At 65.9% G+C, this 14,155-nt stretch overlaps 1 protein-coding gene across 2 annotated transcripts in view; it reads left to right on the top strand.

The window, feature by feature from the left end:
- The window catches only part of PLEC (plectin), a 19,203-nt gene extending 5,170 nt beyond the window's left edge, over positions 1–14,033 (top strand). The window contains exons 8-15 of one of the 2 annotated variants that reach the window (XM_027703453.1): positions 83–221; positions 306–662; positions 1,361–1,444; positions 1,543–1,647; positions 1,833–1,931; positions 2,747–2,842; positions 3,607–6,987; positions 7,527–14,033. In XM_027703453.1, the coding sequence (XP_027559254.1) occupies positions 83–221; positions 306–662; positions 1,361–1,444; positions 1,543–1,647; positions 1,833–1,931; positions 2,747–2,842; positions 3,607–6,987; positions 7,527–13,868 (10,603 nt within the window). In that variant the 3' untranslated portion in view covers positions 13,869–14,033. The remainder of the gene's footprint in view (positions 1–82; positions 222–305; positions 663–1,360; positions 1,445–1,542; positions 1,648–1,832; positions 1,932–2,746; positions 2,843–3,606; positions 6,988–7,526) is intronic. The other variant, XM_027703454.1, reaches the window with a different exon arrangement.
- The last annotated feature ends 122 nt before the right edge of the window (positions 14,034–14,155 follow it).

Raw genomic sequence — 14,155 nt, 5'->3', positions numbered from 1 at the left:
TCCTGTCCCACTGCCATCCCACTCCTGCCCTGCCCCTGGCTGACCAACCCTGCTTCCCGGCTGATCCCTCCCGCCGCCACAGGCTGAAGACCATCGGGCTGGTGATCCGGAGCACGCAGGGGGCTGAGGAGCTGCTCCGCAAGTACGAGGAGCAGCTGAAGGACGTGCAGGCGGTGCCGGCCGACCTGGCCGAGCTGGAGGCCAGCAAGGCCGAGCTGAAGGTACCATGGGGGGTTCAAGGGAGTGCCAGGGGGGAGCTGGGGGGGGAGCTGGGGCCGGCACTGACCCCTGCCCGTCCGCCACAGCGGCTGCGGGCACAGGCCGAGGGGCACCAGCCCTTCTTCAGCACCCTGGAGACCGACCTCGGCAAGGCCAAGGACGTCAACGAGCGGATGGTCCGCGGCCACAGCGAGCGGGACGTGGACCTGGAGCGGTACCGGGAGCGGGTGCAGCAGCTGCTGGAGCGCTGGCAGGCCGTGCTGGGCCAGGCCGACCTGCGCCAGCGAGAGCTGGACCAGCTGGGCCGCCAGCTGCGCTACTACCGGCAGAGCGCCGACGCCCTGCGCCAGTGGATCCGCGACGCCCGGCAGCGCCAGGAGGGCATCCAGGCCGTGCCCATCACCGACAGCCAGACCGTGCGCGAGCAGCTCCTGCAGGAGAAGGTAGAGCCAGCGGAGGGGTGTGCCCGGCCATCCCTGGCTGCTGTGGGGCAAAGGGGTGCTCCTGGTCTTCCCCAGCGGGATGAGGGGTGTGCCCGGCCATCCCTGGTGGGGCAGGGTGTGTGCCTGGCCATATCTGGCAGGGCAAAGGGTTACTCCTGGTCATCCCCAGTGGGATGAGGGGTGCAACCAGCCGTCCCTGGCTGTTGTGGGGCAAGGGGTGCTCCTGGTCATCCCCGGCGGGATGAGGGGTGTGCCCGGCCATCCCTGGCTGCTGTGGGGCAAGGGGGTGCTCCTGGTCATCCCCGGCGGGATGAGGGGTGTGCCCGGCCATCCCTGGTGGGGCAGGGTGTGTACCTGGCCATACCTGGCAGGGCAAGGGGTGCTCCTGGTCATACCCGGCCCCAATGGGGCCAGGGGTGCTCTCAGCTGTCCCCGCTGGGGTGGGGAGGGCTCTTGAGTGGCCATGGTGGGACGAGGGGTGCTCTTGTCTGTCCCTGGCTGTGTCAGGGCGAGGGGTGCTCTTGGCCATCCCCAGCAGGGCGAGGGGTGCTCCTGGCCATCCCCAGCAGGGTGAGGGGTGCTCCTGGCCATCCCCAGCAGGGTGAGGGGTGCTCCTGGCCATTCCCAGCTGTGGCGTGGCTGGGGGTGCTCTCAGGTGGCCGTGGGGCGCCTGGGCTCACCCTCACACGTCTCCCCAGAAACTGCTGGAGGAGTGTGAGCAGCACAAGGAGAAGGTGGAGGAGTGCCAGCGCTATGCCAAGCAATACATCGATGCCATCAAGGTGCGCCTGCTGCCCGGGGGGCCGGGGCTGGAGGGGGGCTGGAGGGGGACAGTGCCAGGGCTGGGGGTCTCACCAGCTGAGCACCCTCTCCCTGGCAGGACTATGAGCTGCAGCTCGTGAGCTTCAAGGCGCAGGTGGAGCCGATGGCATCGCCGGCTAAGAAGCCCAAAGTGCAGTCGGCGTCCGACAGCATCATCCAGGAGGTGAGGAGGGTCCCACTGCTGTGGGCCCGGGGTGCCCCACGGTCCCCAAAGTGTGGCTGATCATGAAGGGGTGGGCCTGGGGTGATGCTGTGCAGACTCACCTCCGTCTGGCCCCACCATGGCCGAGGGACCAGGGGGGCCGTGGGTGTGCTCCCCTCCCTCCCTCTGACCCCGTGTCTCTGCAGTACGTGGACCTGCGGACGCAGTACAGCGAGCTGACCACGCTCACCACCCAGTACATCAAGTTCATCACCGAGACGCTGCGGCGGCTGGAGGAGGAGGAGGTAGGGGCGGCACGGGGCAGCACAGCCAGCTGTGTGACCGCAGGGAGCGCGGTTCACGGGGGCTCTGGCCCCGTCACTAACACCAGCCCGTGGCTGTGGCTCTGGCCCTGGACCCACCACTTATACTGGCCCTTGGCTGTGGCTCTGGCTCCAGCCTCATCACTAACACCAGCCCGTGGCTGTGACTCTGGCCCTGGACCCATCACTAACACTGGCCCACGGCCATAACTCTGGCACCAGCCCCATCACTGACGCTGGCCCACGGCTTTGACTCCAGCCCTGGCCCCATTACTATCACTGGCCCAGGGCTGTGACTCCGGCCCCAGCCCTGATCACTAACACTGACCCATGGCCGTGACTCCAGCCGTGGACCTGTCAATAATGCTGGCCCAGGGCTGTGACTCTGGCCCCATCACTAACACTGGCCCACAGCTGTGGCTCCGGCCCCAACCCCATCACTGGCACTGGCCCATGGCTGTGACTCTGACCCCATCACTAACGCTGGCCCATGGCTGTGACTCTGGCCCCAACCCCTCGCTGGCACTGGCCCATGGCTGTGACTCCGGCCCCATCACTAACACTGGGTCACAGCCTCTAACTCTTCTCCCTGCTGGGCTCCCGGGAGTGAGGCCACTGGCTCCGGGTGCGGAGGGGTCTCTGGGCACCGGGGGCTCTGATGTGACTGGTGGTAGGAGGCACTTCCCAGATACACGTAGTGCAGTCAGCACCCGCCTGCGCATGCCGCTGTGCTGGGCGCCGGCCCGCGGGGTCTGGCGCAGGGTAACCTCTCTAACTCTTGGTTTCTGCCCTCGGAGCCGCTTTGCCGGTGCTTTTTCTTTGGGGATGTTTGTGTTGGTGGGGATCTAATGGAGGGTAAAAAAACCAGGATGACTCTGGCAGCCCTGCACCAGGTACTCACTCTGCGCATGCCCCCCCTCCCCGCGGCACCCCCTGCCTTCTCCATAGCTCGCCTCGTCTTCCCCTGTCCCTCCTCAGCCTCCGTGCTGCTCCTGGGATCGGGGGTCTGGCGCAGGGATCCGGCTCCCTTTGCATGAGTGCTGGCTGTGCCCGGGCCCTGCGGAGCGTGCGGCTGCCTCTCTCGTGGTGCATGCGGTGTGAGCGCTGCGCTCGCGCCTGGAAGGGGTTCGGACCGGCTGGATTGCTCTCTCCATCGTCGAGGCTTTCCCAGCAGGGAAACCTCAGTTGGCATCGCCCTCGCACGGCTCCCCTCTCTCTCCTGCTCTTGGCGCTCGGGCCGTCTCTCTTCTTTGCCCACGGAAGGGGCTGTCTGTGCTGGCCCCTTCACACAAGGAGTGATGGTGGTGGTGTGCACGCTCTCGCATCTGTCTCCAACGCTTGGGCTCCGCTCGCGCTCTGTCCCTTCTCTCCGGTACGTGGCCGCCCGCTCCCCGCGCTGCTGTCTGGCTCCTGTCGCCTGTCTGCCTGCACTGTTGCGTGTCCCCTGTCCTGCCGTGTGTCTTCTGGAAGCTGGTGTCACTGCCGCTGGCTCGCGGGGCGGCCCGGGGGCCGAAGCCCTTCCACGCGCATCCTCCAGCTCCCCGCCGGCTCGGCGGCGCGTGGCTTGGCCGGCGTCGACGCCGCGGCGCGACCGCACCCCTTTGTGATTTGTCTCTCTCTCCCCCTCTCTGTCCCCTGCACCCTCTTTCCCCTCCAGAAAGCCGCCGAGAAGCTGAAGGAGGAGGAGAGGAAGCGGCTGGCGGAGGTGGAGGCGCAGCTGGAGAAGCAGCGGCAGCTGGCCGAGGCCCACGCCAAAGCCAAGGCGCAGGCGGAGGCGGAGGCGCGGGAGCTGCAGCTCCGCATGCAGGAGGAGGTCACCCGGCGGGAGGTGGTGGCCGTGGACGCCGAGCAGCAGAAGCAGAACATCCAGCAGGAGCTGATGCAGCTGCGGCAGAACTCGGACCACCAGATCAAGTCCAAGGTGAAGCTGATCGAGGAGGCCGAGTACAACCGCAAGAAGGTTGAGGAGGAGATCCGCCTCATCCGCCTGCAGCTGGAGAGCACCGAGAGGCAGCGGGAGGGTGCCGAGACGGAGCTGCAGGAGCTGCGGGCGCGCGCCGAGGAGGCCGAGCGGCAGAAGCGGCAGGCGCAGGAGGAGGCCGAGCGCCTGCGCCGGCAGGTGAAGGAGGAGAGCCAGAAGAAGCGGGAGGCGGAGGAGGAGCTGAAGCGCAAGGTGCAGGCCGAGCGCGAGGCGGCGCGGGAGAAGCAGAAGGCGGTGGCGGACCTGGAGCAGCTGCGGCTGCAGGCGGAGGAGGCCGAGCGGCGCATGCGGCAGGCGGAGGCCGAGAAGGAGCGGCAGATCCAGGTGGCCCAGGAGGTGGCCCAGCGCAGCGCCGAGGCCGAGCTGCAGAGCAAGCGGCTCTCCTTCGCCGAGAAGACGGCGCAGCTGGAGCTGTCGCTGCGGCAGGAGCACGACGCGGTGGCCCAGCTGCAGGAGGAGGCCGAGCGGCTGAAGAGGCAGCAGCTGGAGGCCGAGCGCTCGCGGGAAGAGGCCGAGAAGGAGCTGGAGCACTGGCGGCAGAAGGCCAACGAGGCGCTGCGCCTGCGGCTGCAGGCCGAGGAGGTGGCCCACAAGAAGTCGCTGGCGCAGGAGGAGGCCGAGAAGCAGAAGGAGGACGCGGAGCGCGAGGCCCGCAAGCGCGCCAAGGCGGAGGAGGCGGCCCTGCGGCAGAAGGAGCTGGCGGAGGAGGAACTGGAGAAGCAGCGGGAGCTGGCGGAGGGCACGGCCCAGCAGAAGCTGGCGGCGGAGCAGGAGCTGATCCGGCTGAAGGCGGAGATGGAGAACGGGGAGCAGCAGCGCCTGCTCCTGGAGGAGGAGCTCTCGCGGCTGAAGAGCGAGGTGAACGAGGCCATCCAGAGGAGGAAGGAGCTGGAGGAGGAGCTGGCCAAGCTGCGGGCCGAGATGGAGGTTCTGCTGGAGAGCAAGGCCAAGACGGAGGAGGAGTCGCGCTCCAGCAGCGAGAAGTCGAAGCAGCGGCTGGAGGCGGAGGCCAGCAAGCTGCGGGAGCTGGCCGAGGAGGCCGCCCGCCTGCGTGCCCTCTCCGAGGAAGCCAAGCGGCAGCGGCAGCTGGCGGAGGAAGAGGCCGGCCGGCAGCGGGCCGAGGCCGAGCGCATCCTGAAGGAGAAGCTGGCGGCCATCAACGAGGCCTCGCGGCTGAAGGCGGAGGCGGAGATCGCGCTGAAGGAGAAGGAGGCGGAGAACGAGCGCCTGCGGCGGCTGGCGGAGGACGAGGCCTACCAGCGCAAGCTGCTGGAGGAGCAGGCGGCCCAGCACAAGCAGGACATCGAGGAGAAGATCGCCCTGCTGAAGCGCTCCTCCGAGAGCGAGCTGGAGCGGCAGAAGGGGCTGGTGGAGGACACGCTGCGGCAGCGGCGGCAGGTGGAGGAGGAGATCCGCGTCCTCAAGGCCAGCTTCGAGAGGGCCTCGGCCGGGAAGAGCGAGCTGGAGCGGGAGCTGAACCGCATCCGCGGGGAGGCGGAGGAGGTGCAGCGCAGCCGGGAGCAGGCGGAGCGGGAGGCCGAGAGGCAGCGGGCGCTGGCGCTGGAGGAGGAGGGCCGGCGGCGCGAGGCCGAGGAGAAGGTCCAGGCCATCCTGGCGGCCGAGGAGGAGGCCGGGCGGCAGCGGCGGCTGGCCCTGGAGGAGGTGGAGCGGCTGCGGGCCATGGTGGAAGAGGCGCGGCGGCAGAAGGAGCTGGCCGAGAAGGAGTCGGAGCGGCAGATCCAGCTGGCGCGGGAGGCGGCGCAGAAGCGGATCGCGGCGGAGGAGAAGGCCCACCTGGCCGCCGTGCAGCAGAAGGAGCAGGAGCTGCTGCAGACGCGGCAGCAGGAGCAGAGCCTCCTGGACCGGCTGCGCGAGGAGGCCGAACGGGCCCGGCGGGCGGCCGAGGAGGCCGAGTTTGCCCGCGGCAAGGCCGAGCAGGACGCCAGCCTGTCCCGGCAGCGCGTGGAGGAGGCCGAGCGGCTGAAGCAGCGGGCGGAGGAGGAGGCGCAGGCCAAGGCGCAGGCGCAGGCGGACGCGGAGAAGCTGCGGAAGGAGGCCGAGCTGGAGGCGGCGAAGCGGGCGCAGGCGGAGCAGGCGGCCCTGCGGCAGAAGCAGCTGGCCGACGCCGAGATGGAGAAGCACAAGAAGTTCGCCGAGCAGACGCTGCGGCAGAAGGCGCAGGTGGAGCAGGAGCTGACCAAGGTGAAGCTGCAGCTGGACGAGACGGACCATCAGAAGGGCATCCTGGACGAGGAGCTGCAGCGGCTGAAGGAGGAGGTGACGGACGCCGTCCGGCAGAAGGCCCAGGTGGAGGAGGAGCTCTTCAAGGTCCGGGTGCAGATGGAGGAGCTGGCCAAGCTGAAGAGCCGGATCGAGGAGGAGAACAAGGCGCTGATCCTCAAGGACAAGGACAACACGCAGAAGTTCCTGGCGGAGGAGGCCGAGAAGATGAAGCAGGTGGCGGAGGAGGTGGCCCGGCTGAGCGTGGAGGCGCAGGAGGCCGCCCGCATGCGGCAGCTGGCTGAGGACGACCTGGCGCAGCAGCGGGCGCTGGCGGAGAAGATGCTGAAGGAGAAGATGCAGGCGGTGCAGGAGGCCACCCGGCTGCGGGCCGAGGCCGAGGTGCTGCAGAAGCAGAAGGACCTGGCGCAGGAACACGCCAAGCGGCTGCAGGAGGACAAGGAGCAGATGCAGCAGCGCCTGGCCGAGGAGACCGAGGGCTTCCAGAAGACCCTGGAGGCCGAGCGCCGGCGGCAGCTGGACATCACGGCCGAGGCCGAGCGCCTCAAGGTGCAGGTGGCGGAGATGAGCATGGCCCAGGCCAAGGCTGAGGAGGAAGCCAAGCGGTTCAAGAAGCAGGCAGAGGAGATCAGCGAGAGGCTGCACGAGACCGAGCTGGCCACGCAGGAGAAGATGACGCTGGTGCAGACCCTGGAGATCCAGCGGCACCAGAGCGACGAGGACGCAGAGAAGCTGCGGAAGGCCATCGCCGACCTGGAGAAGGAGAAGGAGAAGCTGAAGCAGGAGGCGGCGCTGCTGCAGCAGAAGGCAGAGGAGGTACTGGGCTGTGGGTCCCCCTTAGCAGTGGTGGTACGCAGGGAGGATCTCCCTCTCCCCAGCCACCCCACACCATCCCTGGCCGGGTCCCCAGGGACCGTCACTGGGGATGGTGGGGCAGGACCCCCTGTGCAGGTCAAGGATGACCTTCAGTCGGGGATGCTGAAGCAAACCCCACAGACAGTGTTGGAGCAGGACCCCCCCCAGCCCATCTCCTGCTGTGGAGGGGGGATCCCCACCCCCCGGGCCGGCTCTTCAGCCCTGTGCTGTGTCCTGCCGTGTTCCTCTCTGTGCCCAGTTCCCAGCCTCAGTGCTGGAGGATCCCTCGTGTCCTCCCCCTGTTTGTCCTGCCCCGTGTTGTGTGTGTGGCTCCCTAACCCCGGCTCTGCTCTTTAACTCTTACCCAACATAGCGGAGTGCGTGGGTGACTCTGTGTTCCCCGGTGCCACCCCTGCTGCCCATGCCCCATTGCCCCCACCCTCAGTCCTCCCCACTGCCCTCCCAGGTGTCTGACCACACTGTCCTCTCTCCCACCCCAGATGCAGGTGGCCCAGCAGGCTCAGCTCCGTCAGGAGACACAGCTCCTCCAGCAGAGCTTCCTGACGGAGAAGGATGCCCTGCTGCAGAAGGAGAAGTTCATTGAGGAGGAGAAATCGAAGCTGGAGAAGCTCTTTAAGGACGAGGTGAACAAAGCCCAGAACCTGAAGGCAGAGCAGGAGAGGCAGCAGCAGGAGATGGAGCAGGAGAAGCAGCAGTTGAAAGCCATGTTGGATGAAGCCAAGAAGCATCAAAAAGAAGCTGAGGAGAATGTCCGGCACAAGCAGGAGGAGCTGCAGCAGCTGGAGAGGCAGCGGCAGCAGCAGGAGAAACTTTTGGAAGAGGAGAACAAGAAGCTGAGGGAGAGGCTCGAGCAGATGCAGGAGGAGTACAAGGCCGCCCTGGCCCAGAGACGGGAGATCATGATCCAGACGGACGACCTGCCCGGGGAGGCCGCGGTCACGACGACGCAGCTGCTGGACATCAAGGCCGTGCCCAACGGCCGGGACGCGATGGACGGCTTGGCGCAGAACGGGGAGCCGGAGTTCGCCTTCGACGGCATCCGGCAGAAGGTGTCGGCAGAGAAGCTGGCTGAGGCCGGCATTCTGAGCAGAGAGAACCTGGACAAGTTGTCGAAGGGAGTTGTGAGCGTGGGCGAGCTCTCGCAGAGGGAGGACATCAAGAAATACCTGCAGGGCAAGAGCAGCATCGCCGGTTTGCTGATCAAACCCACCAACCAGAAGATGAGCATCTACGAGGCCATGAAGAAGAAGCTGCTCAGCCCGGGCACGGCGCTGGTGCTCCTGGAGGCTCAGGCTGCCTCCGGCTTCATCATCGATCCCGTGCGGAACGTGAGGCTCTCGGTGAACGAGGCGGTGCGAGAGGGCGTGATTGGGCCGGAGCTGCACAACAAGATGCTGTCGGCTGAGAGGGCCGTCACCGGCTACAAGGATCCGTACACGGGCGACAAGATCTCCCTCTTCCAGGCCATGACGAAGGACCTCATCGTCAGGGACCACGGCATCCGCCTGCTGGAGGCCCAGATCGCCACCGGCGGCATCATCGACCCCGTGCACAGCCACCGCCTGCCCGTGGAGGCGGCCTACAAACGCGGCTACTTCGACGAGGAGATGAACCAGGTCCTGTCTGACCCCACTGATGACACCAAGGGCTTCTTCGACCCCAACACTCAGGAGAACCTGACCTACCTGCAGCTCATGGAGCGGTGCGTGACTGACCCGGACACGGGGCTGTGTCTCCTGCCGCTCACTGACCAGGCGGCCAAAGCGAGGGAGCAGCTGGTCTACACTGACAAGGAAGCCAAGGACGTCTTCAAGAAGGCCACGGTGACAGCACCGTTTGGCAAGTTCCAAGGGAAGACGATGACCATCTGGGAGCTCATCAACTCCGAATACTTCACCGAGGACCAAAGGCGGGACCTGATCCAGCAGTACAGGACTGGCAAGATCACGGTGGAGAAGATCATCAAGATCATCATCACGGTTGTGGAGGAAAGCGAGAAAAAGAGCCAGATGTGCTTCGAGGGCCTGCGGGCGCCCGTGCCCGCTGCCGAGCTGCTGGAGAGCAAGATCATCAACAAGGACCTCTACAACCAGCTGCACCAGGGCAAGAAATCCGTGAGAGACGTGGCGGAGATGGAGTCTGTGCGGCAGTACCTGAAGGGCACGGATGCCATCGCCGGCGTCCTGGTGGAGTCGACGGGCCAGAAGCTCACCTTCTACGAGGCCCTGAAGAGAAACCTGCTGAAGCCAGAGGTTGCCCTCTCCCTGCTGGAGGCACAGGCTGCCACCGGCTACATCATTGACCCCGTGGGGAACAAGCTCTTCTCTGTGGACGAGGCGGTGAAGGCTGAGGTGGTGGGGCCGGAGTTCCACGAGAAGCTGCTGTCGGCGGAGAAGGCGGTGACCGGCTACAAGGATCCCTACACAGGCCAGACGGTTTCCCTCTACCAAGCGCTCAAGAAGGGCCTCATCCCCAGCGACACCGGGCTCCGGCTGCTGGACGTCCAGCTCGCCACCGGTGGCATCATCGACCCCGTCAACAGCCACCGGCTCCCACTTGAGGTCGCCTACAAGCGCGGCTACTTCGACCCGGAGATAAACGAGGCTCTGGCCGAGCTCCGAGACGACGCCAAGGCTTTCTACTGCCCCAACACCCAGGAACACCTCACCTACGCCCAGCTGCAGAAGAGCTGCCACCGTGACAAGCAGACCGGCCTGTGCTTGCTGCCCCTGTCCGACGAGGCCATCCAGTCGCAGCAGGAGGAGGTCTACACCGACAGCCAGGCCAGGGAGTGCTTCGACAAGACCACCATAGAGGTCCCGGTGGGCAGCATGAAGGGCCGGACGATGACCATCTGGGACCTGATCCACTCCGAGTACTTCACGGAGGAGCACAGGCGGGAGCTCCTCCGGCAGTACAAGACCGGCAAGGTGACCATCGAGAAGATCATCAAGATCGTGATCACAATCATCGAGGAGGCGGAGACCAAGAAGCAGGAGAAGCTGACGTTCAGCGGCCTGCGGGCGCCGGTGCCGGCCAGCGAGCTGCTGGAGTCCCGCATCATCAGCAAAGCCCAGTACGAGCAGCTCAAGGAAGGCAAGAAGACGGTGAAGGACCTCTCCGAGACAGACGCGGTGAGGAGGTTCCTGCACGGCAGCGACTGCATCGCTGGCGTCTACGTGGAGGCCACCAAGGAGAAGCTGAACATCTACGAGGCCATGAAGAGGAACCTGCTGACGCCCGGCACCGCCGTGGTCCTCCTGGAGGCCCAGGCGGCCACTGGGTTCTTGATCGACCCCGTGAAGAACCGTAAGCTGTACGTCAACGAGGCAGTGAAGGCTGGCGTCGTCGGGCCTGAGCTGCACGAGAAGCTGCTGTCAGCTGAGAAGGCCGTCACCGGCTACAAGGACCCCTACTCGGGCGACACCATCTCGCTCTTCCAGGCCATGAAGAAGGGGCTCATCGTCAGGGACCACGGCATCCGCCTGCTCGAGGCCCAGATCGCCACCGGCGGCATCATCGACCCCGTGCACAGCCACCGCCTGCCCGTGGAGGTGGCCTACAAACGCGGCTACTTCGACCAGGAGATGAACCAGGTCCTGTCCGACCCCACTGATGACACCAAGGGCTTCTTCGACCCCAACACTCAGGAGAACCTGACCTACCTGCAGCTGAAGGAGAGGTGCATCGAGGACCCCGAGACGGGCCTGTACCTGCTGCCCCTGCGGGAGCCCGAGAAGCCGAAAGTGGTGGAGACCACCCAGGTTTACACGGAGGCAGAGACGCGGAAGGTGTTCGAGGAGACGCAGGTGGACATCCCCGTGGGCAGCCGGGCGGGCTCCTCCATGTCGCTGTGGGAGATCATGCACTCGGACCTGCTGCCCGAGGAGCAGCGGAAGCATCTCATGGAGGAGTTCCAGTCGGGCCGCGTGTCCAAGGAGCGCATGATCATCATCATCATCGAGATCATCGAGAAGACCGAGATCATCCGGCAGCAGAACCTCACGTCCTACGACTACGTCCGGCGCCGCATCACGGCCGAGGAGCTCTACGAGGCCAAGATCATCTCTCAGGACATCTACAACATGCTGAAGCAGGGCTCCAAGACCTTCCGGGAGCTGCTGGAGGTGGAGACTGTCTGGAAGTACCTCTACGGGTCAGGCTGCGTGGCCGGCATCTACATCCCCTCCTCCAAGCAGACGCTCAGCATCTACCAGGCGCTGAAGAAAGGACTGATCAACTCCGAGGTGGCCCGCTCCCTCCTGGAGGCCCAGGCAGCCACCGGCTTCATGATCGACCCCACGAAGAACGAGATGCTGACGGTCGACGAGGCGGTCAGGAAGGGCGTGGTGGGGCCCGAGATCCACGACCGGCTCCTGTCCGCGGAGCGAGCTGTGACCGGCTACAGAGATCCCTACAGCGAGCAGAAGATTTCCCTCTTCCAGGCCATGAAGAAGGACCTCATCCCCAGCGAAGAGGCCCTCAAGCTCCTGGACGCCCAGATCGCCACCGGCGGCGTCATCGACCCGCACCTGGGCTTCCACCTGCCCCTGGAGGTGGCCTACCAGCGGGGCTTCATCAACAAGGAGACGCACGACATGCTCTCGGAGCCCAGCGAGGTGCGCAGCTACGTGGACCCCTCCACGGACGAGAAGCTCAGCTACACGCAGCTGCTGAAGCGCTGCCGGAAGGACGAGAACTCCAGGCTCCTCCTGCTCCCGCTCTGCGACACGCGGAAACTCACCTTCCGGGGGCTGCGCAAGCAGATCACCGTGGAGGAGCTCGTCCGCTCGCAGGTGATGGACGAGGCCACGGCCCAGCGCCTCCAGGAGGGCCTCACCTCCGTCGAGGAGGTCTCCAAGAACCTCAAGAAGTTCCTGGAGGGCACCAGCTGCATCGCCGGCGTCTTTGTGGACTCCACGAAGGAGCGTCTGTCCGTCTACCAGGCCATGAAGAAGGGGATCATCCGGCCCGGCACGGCCTTCGAGCTCCTGGAGGCGCAGGCGGCCACGGGCTACGTGATCGACCCCATCAAGGGCCTCAAGCTGACGGTGGAGGAGGCCGTGCGGATGGGCATCGTGGGCCCCGAGTTCAAGGACAAGCTGCTCTCTGCCGAGAGGGCCGTCACCGGCTACCGGGACCCCTACACCGGAAAGCTCATCTCCCTCTTCCAGGCCATGAAGAAGGGCCTGATCCTGAAGGACCACGGGATCCGCTTGCTGGAGGCGCAGATCGCCACGGGAGGCATCATCGACCCCGAGGAGAGCCACCGCCTGCCCGTGGAGGTGGCCTACAAGAGGGGCCTCTTCGACGAGGAGATGAACGAGATCCTGCTGGACCCCAGCGACGACACCAAGGGCTTCTTCGACCCCAACACGGAGGAGAACCTCACCTACCTGCAGCTCATGGAGCGGTGCATCACGGACCCGGAGACCGGCCTCTGCCTCCTGCCCCTGAAGGAGAAGAAGCGGGAGAGGAAGACTTCTTCCAAGTCCTCCGTCCGCAAGCGCCGGGTGGTGATCGTTGACCCGGAGACGGGCAAGGAGATGTCCGTCTACGAAGCCTATCGCAAGGGCCTCATCGACCACCAGACCTACCTGGAGCTGTCGGAGCAGGAGTGTGAGTGGGAAGAGATCACCACCTCGTCCTCCGACGGCGTGGTGAAGTCAATGATCATCGACAGGCGCTCGGGGCGCCAGTACGACATCGACGACGCCATCGGCAAGGGCCTGATCGACCAGTCAGCCCTGGACCAGTACCGCTCGGGCACCCTCTCCATCACCGAGTTCGCCGACATGCTCTCCGGCAACATGGGCGGCTTCCGGTCGCGGTCGTCCTCGGTGGGATCCTCCTCCTCCTACACCGTCAGCCCGGCCCTGACACGGACCCAGATCTCCATGTGGACTGACCCGACCGAGGAGACCGGGCCGGTGGCGGGCATCCTGGACACGGACACCCTCGAGAAGGTGTCCATCACCGAGGCCATGCGCCGCAACCTGGTGGACAACATCACGGGGCAGCGGCTGCTGGAGGCCCAGGCCTGCACCGGGGGCATCATCGACCCCAGCACCGGCGACAAGTGCTCCGTCGCCGACGCCGTCAGCAAGGGCCTGGTCGACAAGATCATGGTGGACCGCATCAACCTGGCGCAGAAGGCCTTCTACGGCTTCGAGGACCCGCGGACCAAGACGAAGATGTCGGCGGCGCAGGCGCTGAAGAAGGGCTGGCTGTACTACGAGGCCGGGCAGCGGTTCCTGGAGGTGCAGTACCTGACGGGGGGCCTGATCGAGCCCGACGCCCCGGGCCGCGTCTCCCTGGACGAGGCGCTGCAGAAGGGCACCATCGACGCGCGCACCGCCCAGAAGCTGCGGGACGTCAACACCTACTCCAAGTACCTCACCTGCCCCAAGACCAAGCTCAAGATCTCCTACAAGGACGCCATGGACCGGAGCATGATCGAGGACGGGACCGGCCTGCGGCTGCTGGAGGCCTCCTCCCAGTCCAGCAAGGGCTACTACAGCCCCTACAACGTCAGCAGCGCCGGCTCCACCTCCGGGTCCCGCTCGGGCTCCCGCACCGGCTCCCGCTCGGGCTCCCGGCGCGGCAGCTTCGATGCCACCAGCTCCGGCTTCTCCATGACCTTCTCTTCCTCATCCTACTCCTCCTCGAGCTTCGGGCGCAGATACGCCGGGGGTCCCCAGGGCGCTGTGGAGGCAGCTGCTCTTGCCCTTGCCCTCACCCTGGCTGCATCCGGGAGCTGCGGGCGGGAGGCGAGCGGGGAGCACCCCGGGGTGTGCGGGCCTCCACTCCACGTGGCCTGAGACCCGCCGGCCCCCCGAGGCGCTGCCTCACCCGCTCCGCATGTGGCAACGCTGCTGGCTAATCACTAGTATTTTTTTTTTTTAATTTTGAACCTCCACTCTTCTCCCAAAGCAGTGCCTCGAGTTTAACCAAAAAGACAAGACTAATAAATTAATATATGCGAATGTGCTGACAGTGTTTGTATATTAAGAGACGAGAGAAAACACACACTACCCTCCCTGCCCTGCGCCCCGGGAGCCGGACGCCGTTCCAGCCCCTGGCTGCGCAGACTCCGCTGCCGCTCGCA

This window comes from Neopelma chrysocephalum, unplaced genomic scaffold (assembly GCF_003984885.1).
Source record: "Neopelma chrysocephalum unplaced genomic scaffold, ASM398488v2 Primary Assembly neopelma1_228, whole genome shotgun sequence".
NCBI classification, from domain to species: Eukaryota; Metazoa; Chordata; class Aves; order Passeriformes; family Pipridae; genus Neopelma; species Neopelma chrysocephalum.
This window is presented reverse-complemented; position numbering and strand designations above follow the sequence as displayed.